Raw genomic sequence first — 8549 nt, 5'->3', positions numbered from 1 at the left:
ATCGAACGCGCAAAAGAAAGTGTGAATCGCCTTTAATATTATTTTGCCGCGGTGTAGAAAAGGGGTCCCTGGTTTGCACTTGTCTGGGCTATAGCGCAGGGGAGGATGAAAAATTAAAAGTGCTCACTTTGACTTAAGGCAGAAGCAGTCAGCGCCTCAAAGGCCGGCACAGCTAGCAGCACGCTGGCTGCTCGACTTTTGCTGGGCAGGAGACCCCAGTTTTGCAGACACGCTCATGATATCAAAAGTCTCAGCCTTTTGGAGGTCATTCATATATTATATATATAGCAAAATACCCGCTACGCGAGCGAGAAGTAGTGTGTTAAAGAAGTAATGAAAAGAAAAGGAAACATTTTAATAATAACGTGAACATGATTGACATTGTCATGAGTGTTGCTGTCATATATATGCCTGCCTAAATAAGTCACCCTCGCTTGCTCTTACTTTATTTACCGCTCATTTAATCATGGCTATGGCGGAAAAATTATAAAATGGAAGGAGGATGGCTTTACCAAAACAATTATTGATGGCTTAATCGATTATTCATAAAGCTTGAATTGGTGATCTGTTTTTCTGTGTTAACCTCATATTTTTTCATACTTCTTCTCAAACTAAGGTGGTGCGAGGGTAAAATGAATCGATGCGCTTGATCAATGTAATCGGTGTACCAGGAAATCATGCATTGAAAAAGCTCCCTTTGCTTGTAATGCAAAGTGTGATTAAATGCATTATTTTTAACGATATGGAGCACATGCATCGAAGCTTCTCAGCTGTGCTTGTGCTAAGAAAAGGAAAGATTTTAAAAATAACGAACACCATTGTCAATGTGACCTTTGTAAGTAGTGCCTGGAGGATTCAGTGTGTAGAAACTCTAGAGACAGCGTGTATTAACTTGTGGATTTTTCTGTGAGTATTTGGTGGCAGTCTGACAAGTTGTTTCGAAGACGCGGCGCTGAGCTCAGCTCAGACCGAAATAGATGAATGGGAGGGGAGATGATGACGGACTCCCCACCCCCTTTAACTGTCAATCCCCACAAACACAGTCTCGGAATTTGCATAAGCACACCCCTTCACCTACAATTTTAACTTAGTTACAAAGTGATCAAAACTCGCTTATATCCCGCGCCCCTCTCATTAAACTTGTATCCCGTGATTACCTGTGGGCATGTGAAACGCCAGCGTAGCCTGTCTATGAACTTAATTTAAAGTTTAGGTTTACACCTTGCTTTCTTTCCGAGGTAGCAGCACTCATGAATATGGTAGTATATGTCACTCGCCGCTTCTTATTGTTTTCGCTGCCTTCTCAATTATATAATGCATGTTTTCTTAAGCGCTTTTGGAGGTCTTCCTGGTTTTCTACGCGACGCGCTGACAGTCAGTTCACGGGATTACGGGAGGCGGATGATGTCACACTAAACCCCCCCCACGCCATTCCAGCTCAACTCCATTACAGTTAATGGAGAAAAATACCTTCCAGTTATGACCATTAGGCGTAGAATTTCGAAATGAAACCTGCCCAACTTTTGTAAGTAAGCTGTAAGGAATGAGCCTGCCAAATTTCAGCCTTCTACCTACACGGAAGTTGGAGAATTAGTGATGAGTCAGTGAGTGAGTGAGGGCTTTGCCTTTTATTAGTATATATATATATATATATATATATATATATATATACACATGTGTGTGTGTATATATACAGTTCCAAACAGTGCTGAACAAAAACCGAATTACACAATTGAGAAGGCAGCAAAAAAATATGAAGCCGTCTTATACATAGAATCATATTCATAAGTGCAGCTACTGCGGAAACAAAGCACACGGTGGAAAAAGTGAATGTCCTGCTAAAGGAAGATAGTGTAAAAAAACCGTGCATGCAGTTTGTCACATCACAGATAAAAGGAAGACGAGCGGTTTATTGATGCAGTAAGGAACTAATCGATGAATGAAACCTCTTATCTTTACAACGATTGACAAACACGGAATGTAACTTAAACACATCCTACAAATACGAGCCTGATTGAAAGAAATAATGATAATCAAATCCTTGATGACAGCAAAGATTTAATAACACTCACAAAACAATTACTGTATATTGACAATCATGTATTACGTTATTTTAAAATGTTCCTTTTTTCTACATAACTTCTACTTATATACCGACCATATATACATATACTATAGCATAGAACAAGCGCACACTGTGGCGCAATAGAGTCTTAAGCCTCTAACGCCGAGCTATTCGAGGTTCGATTCCCCGAGAGGGGGAAATACTGATCTAGTACGCTGGCGCTACCCGATTCATTTTACCTTCATCTCCTTGGTTTGGGACGATGAAAAAATATTAGGTTAACGCAGAATCATGTTACGCTATTTTAAAAATTTTCCTTTCTTAGCACAAGCACAGCTGAGAAGCTTCGATGCATTGTACTCCATAACGCTTAAAAATAACGATTTAATCACACTTTCAATTCCAAGCAAACGGGAACTTTTGTCAATGCATGATTTCCTGGTACATCCATTACACTGATGCACACATCACAGCTACAAAAAATGTTAGAGTCGAATAAAGTGCGCTCCACGACTGATCATTTCGACTTCCCGAGTGAAGCCTTGATAAAAGCATGGTTTTGTGCACATTGAAAAGCAAGCAAAATTAGATGCATTACAGAAAGTGGACTTTGTGGCTCTTACTGGGGATCATTGGACTTCCGTGACCGTTAGTAATTCTAAATACATCTAATTACAAAATGTTCAATGATCACACTGTTTTAGCCTAATGTACAAAATAATTTTGGCTAATGTTACTCAGAGTTTAAAGAGTAAGCTGGTCAAATTACCTTTTATGTTTCTGACTTCTTTTTTTTAAGAAGAAAAACTGCACTTTATGTTGAAATTTTGGTTATTATTATTTAAAGACAATACTATTCTGCAAATGTACTTAAAGTACTTAAACTACCACTTTATTTTTAAGTCTGCCCAATTTTAACCAGGGATGATATTTTTGTTTCTGTTTTGAATTCAAATGCAGTTTAAAAGCTTTTTTTTTTTCAGAAATTAAAACAGCTTCAGTTTACAATATTCATGTCCATGTCTATTATTTGATTCTGTCACTAATCTAAAACCGCTTTAAATAAAAAAAAACATTTGCGATTTGGGGCAAATTTACGTGTGCGTTACATATGATTAATCAAGATTAATTCTTACGCCTCTAATTAATTGGATTCTTTTTTTTAATCGAGTCCCACCCCTAATATATATATATGTAGATATATATATAGATTTGTATATATATGTGTATATACAGTATATATGTAGATATGTATATGTTGTATATACAGTATGTGTATAGATGTGTGTGTATATATATATATATATATATATATATATATATATATATATGTGTATATATATATATATATATATATATATATATATATATATATATATATATATATATATATATGCCAGCAACACTCATATCAATGACAAAACAATTACATTAACAATCATCTTACGCTACTTTTAAAATGTTTGCTTTTCTTTTCATAACTTTTAACACACTACTTGTCCTGCTGGCTGGGTATTCTGCTAGTGTATGTATGTATGTATGTATGTATATATATATATGTGTGTGTGTATGTATGTATATATATATATGTGTGTGTATGTGTGTATATATATATATGTGTGTGTATGTATGTGTGTATATATATATATGTGTGTGTGTATGTATGTATGTGTATATATATGTATATATATGTATATGTGTGTATATATATGTATGTATGTATGTATGTGTATATATATATATATATATATATATATATATATATATATATATATATATATATGTTTAATGCAATTATCTAATCAACCAATCACATGGCAGTTGCTTCAATGCATTTAGCGGTGTGGTCCTGGTCAAGACAATCTCCTCAACTCCAAACTGAATGTCAGAATGGGAAAGAAAGGCGATTTAAGCAATTTGGAGCGTGGCATGGTTGTTGGTGCCAGACGGGCCGCTCTGAGTATTTCAAAATCTGCTCAGTTACTGGGATTTTCACGCACAACCATTTCTAGGGTTTACAAAGAATGGTGTGAAAAGGGAAAAACATCCAGTATGCAGCAGTCCTGTGGGTGAAAGTGCCTTGTTGATGCTAGAGGTCAGAGGAGAATGGGCCGACTGATTCAAGCTGATAGTAGAGCAACTTTGACTGAACTAACCACTCGTTACAACCGAGGTATGCAGCAAAGCATTTGTGAAGCCACAACACGCACAACCTTGAGGCGGATGGGCTACAACAGCAGAAGACCCCACCGGGTACCACTCATCTCCACTACAAATATGAAAAAGAGACTACAATTTGCACGAGCTCACCAAAATTGGACAGTTGAAGACTGGAAAAATGTTGCCTGGTCTGATGAGTCTCGATTTCTGTTGAGACATTCAAATGGTGGAGTCAGAATTTGGCGCAAACAGAATGAGAACATGGATCCATCATGCCTTGTTACCACTGTGCAGGCTGGTGGTGGTGGTGTAATGGTGTGGGGATGTTTTCTTACACTTTAGGCCCCTTAGTGCCAATTGGGCATCGTTTAAATGCCACGGGCTACCTGAGCATTGTTTCTGACCATGTCCATCCCTTCATGATCACCATGTACCCATCCTCTGATGGCTACTTCCAGCAGGATAATGCACCATGTCACAAAGCTCGAATCATTTCAAATTGGTTTCTTGAACATGACAGTGAGTTCACTGTACTAAAATGGCCCCCACAGTCACCAGATCTCAACCAAATAGAGCATCTTTGGGATGTGGTGGAACGGGAGCTTCGTGCCCTGGATGTGCATCCTACAAATCTCCATCAACTGCAAGATGCTATCCTATCAATATGGGCCAACATTTCTAAAGAATGCTTTCAGCACCTTGTTGAATCAATGTCACGTAGAATTAAGGCAGTTCTGAAGGCGAGAGGGGGTTAAACACCGTATTAGTATGGCGTTCCTAATAATCCTTTAGGTGAGTGTATGTATGTATGCATATGTATATGTATATATGTGTATATATATGTATGTATGTATATATGTGTATATGTATGTATGTATATATGTGTATATACTGTATGTATGTATATATGTGTATATATATATGTATGTATATATATATATATGTATGTATATATATATGTATGTATTTTTTTTTTTTTTACTTTTTATCTCATTTGAACACTTGTAAGTAAACTTTGTATTTGCTTGTTGGTCATAAAACATGTTACTTATGGATTGCACCATTTGGACATCTGGGTTTTTGTCAGATCATACGTAGATATGGTTGTGGGAAGCTGTCATTATTTTAGTTATGGAATAGGATAGATCTGTGACAGTAGACAGTTAATACACTATTAAAATTGCAGTGATATACCCTTGTTCCAAAATCAGAGGACTCTGCCTTTATGTAATAAAATGTAATATTTGTAGGGAATAAAATGAATACACACTACAACACCAAACAATTAATAGGCATTACTGACACTACATGGATGGACCAGGTACTTCAGAGGCTATTTTTTAATATTTATTTACAAATGTGGTGATTATATTCTGAGATGAAAGCAATTTATGGGCACACTTAAAACACCCTGATTCATTTCTTGTTGATACCCTCTTCTTCCTTGTCACCAGCCTCATAACGAATATTCTTTTGAGTGTCTGTGAAAACACTTGCCCTGGTTGTCTATACTTTACAAAAGGATATTTTAACGTTGAAATATTAGTATAAGTCTATCTACCTACCTAATTAAATATAGTGTCAAAATATTTATTGATTGTAACACTTTGAATATTTTTTTCTCCCTATTTCATGACAGAAACATCTTAGATGAAAATATATTTATAGATTTGTTGGGAGTAGATTCTTTAATTTCAGTTTCAAATAAGATATTTTATCATTTATACTTGTTCATATTCGGTGCATTTAAAAATAAATATTTAATTTGTTTTTTTTCCTAGGATGATTTTGAAAACGGACTCTGCTATCCCTCCACCCCCTTCATCTCCAGCACCAGTTCCACCTGCTACAATCACCCAAGTAGATGTAAAGAGTCGAGTGGCAGCTTGGTCAGCATGGGCCTCTTCTGATCACTATGAAGGTAAGTTTAATTAGGATTTCCCATATACATGGAGTGGAAAAGGGAATTTAACTTATTTTAATAAATAAAAGTATAACTTTTATTACCTAAGGTCTTATTTTTGTAATTAGCATATATATGTTAAGATGAAATTGTTATCAAACAAAATACTTTTTACTAGTTATGCCCAGCCTGTATTTGTTAAGATTCCATTTTTTCATTCATTTTTAAAATTTTTTAAGGTCAGTCTTAGTTTTCTTCATTCCATTTGGAGTTTTAGAACATGAGGATTCCATTTATGCTATCAGTATTTTTCAGGATGCAATTTTTGCCTTGTCACAGGTGCCATCATTTTCTGTACCATTGCTATGCATGGACTGTCAGAATTGCATTGCGTGTGATATCACTGCTGCGATGGGATAAAAGGTCAGCGCTGTGCACTACCCAGTTATCACAGTTCACATATAGCCCTTGTGGTTAAAATAGTGACACCACAAATGGCAACCTCCATTCAGCACTCTCTAGAATTTTAAGTGCACTCGAGTGCTAATTAAACTTAGACAGTGAGGACTTTAAATGACACTCCCAAGTCTTCATCTTCTGAATCTTTGCTATTTGGGTAGTAAAATGCATGAACTGCTACTTCTCAACAGTTATAACAAGGACTTCTCACTTTCTTCATTCTTCTCAATGAATCCATCCTGGATGCTGTATTACATCTTCTGGGTTTTGTACTTCATGGAGCGAACCATGTATCAGGGAAAAGAAGGGGAGACAGTTTTTTTATTTTTTTATTTTTTTTATTTTATTATTTATCCATGATAGTTGATGCACTAGTGTCACAGTGTTAAGTAAAATGTGCTGCCCAGATTTAGAAACACTTTCTTTTTAATTGCAAGCCTTTTTTTACCACTGGAGTTTTCCCAGTATATTGTGATTGATGTTTATATGTGTGAGTAAAGTGATGTAGCATCTAGTTCAATTTCAATTCTTTATTGTCAAGTGTACAAGTACCATGTACAATGACATGCTTGCTTTCATGTACCCCTGCAGACAGTGAACATAGGAAAAAAAAATAACCCACACAATAAATAAATAAATGAATATAATAACTAAATACATAAAACCAGAATCCTAGGAATAAATATAGACAGTGGCAGAAGTATATGTGCAGGTAGCTAGCTGATCAGATAACATGCACTCCTTTCTGGTTATTCTTTGTGATTATAACAGGGCAAATTTTAGCCACAAACCCCCCCAGTGGAGTGACCTACTAGAGAGATACATACTGGACCACTGTTACAAAGTGTTCAAGCATGCCTATTTGGCCGTCGCCTTTGCAGCCTTGGGACTGTCTGATCACTGTTTGATTAAAGTCTCCTAGGCCTGTGATTAACATTGTAAGAAGGAGGAATGATGAGTCAGTTGAAGCTGACAGACACTATCAAATCATATATCACCTTCTGGGAAGATCTGTGTCTCTACCAAGACCTGATTAAAAATTAACAACAACAAAACTTGTGCAGCCAGGTCAGGCCAAGTAATCTGCCTGTAGAAATTGGCACAGAACACTGTTTAGGCAGGCAAGAAACACACTGACAAAAAGAATTAGACTCTGAAAAGTTAAAAACAAAAAAATATATATATGTTTTCAGCCAATGATCTTGGATCAGTATGGAGAGGTCTTCAGGATATCACCAACTATAAGAAACCTACAAAGAACCTTCAGCGGACCTGAACATGTTTCATTGCAGCTTTGATAAGTTCAGGGTCACAATCCTCATTGTTTGTATACTGGCAGGGCTGAAACCAAATTCAACCTTCAACCCCATATCTTTTACACTTTAACCTGCACTAAACATCTGTGAAGAGATAAGGTCTTTAAATGACAACACTTTAAGAAACCAACATGTCCGGACAGTGTCTCACACCCTACTGCTTGAAAATCTTTGACAATCAATTTGCCCATCTACCCTTTAATGCTGTGTAAAGTTCCATTATGCTTCAGACAAGCTGTAATCAAGCCAGTCCAAAAAAAATCCACATAATAGGACTGAAAGACTATAGACCTCTTGGTTTGATATCACTGATTATGAAAACCTTTGAGTGGCTGTTGTTAGCTTACCTTGAGAATATCACAGGTCCCTAGTTAGATCCCTTTAGTTTGCCTACAAAGCAAACTGGTCAATGGATAATGTAGTTAGTATTGGTCTGCATTACATCCTGCAACAATTTGGATTCTTTTTGTGGTCTTCAATTCAGAATTTAATACAGTTATCACAGAACTGTTCCACTTTAACCTCGCCCAGCTTTGTATCCCTTACTCCATTTATCAGTGGATTACTAATTTCCAGACTGACAGGAAACAGGTTAAACTGCGGAAACTAACCTCTTGCTCCTGCACAATCAACACTGGTGCCTTTA

The 8549-nt window shown here is 36.4% G+C and overlaps 1 protein-coding gene across 4 annotated transcripts in view; it reads left to right on the top strand.

The window, feature by feature from the left end:
• Positions 1-8549, top strand: part of eps8a (epidermal growth factor receptor pathway substrate 8a) — a 402686-nt gene that overhangs the window by 259304 nt on the left and 134833 nt on the right. For all 4 annotated transcript variants that reach the window (XM_039769996.1, XM_039769994.1, XM_039769997.1 and 1 more), the window contains exon 8: positions 6007-6146. In XM_039769996.1, the coding sequence (XP_039625930.1) occupies positions 6007-6146 (140 nt within the window). The remainder of the gene's footprint in view (positions 1-6006; positions 6147-8549) is intronic.

This window comes from Polypterus senegalus, chromosome 11 (genome assembly GCF_016835505.1).
Source record: "Polypterus senegalus isolate Bchr_013 chromosome 11, ASM1683550v1, whole genome shotgun sequence".
Lineage (NCBI taxonomy): Eukaryota > Metazoa > Chordata > Cladistia > Polypteriformes > Polypteridae > Polypterus > Polypterus senegalus.
The sequence above is the reverse complement of the archived record's forward strand: the minus strand, read 5'-3'. Positions and strand labels throughout refer to the sequence as shown.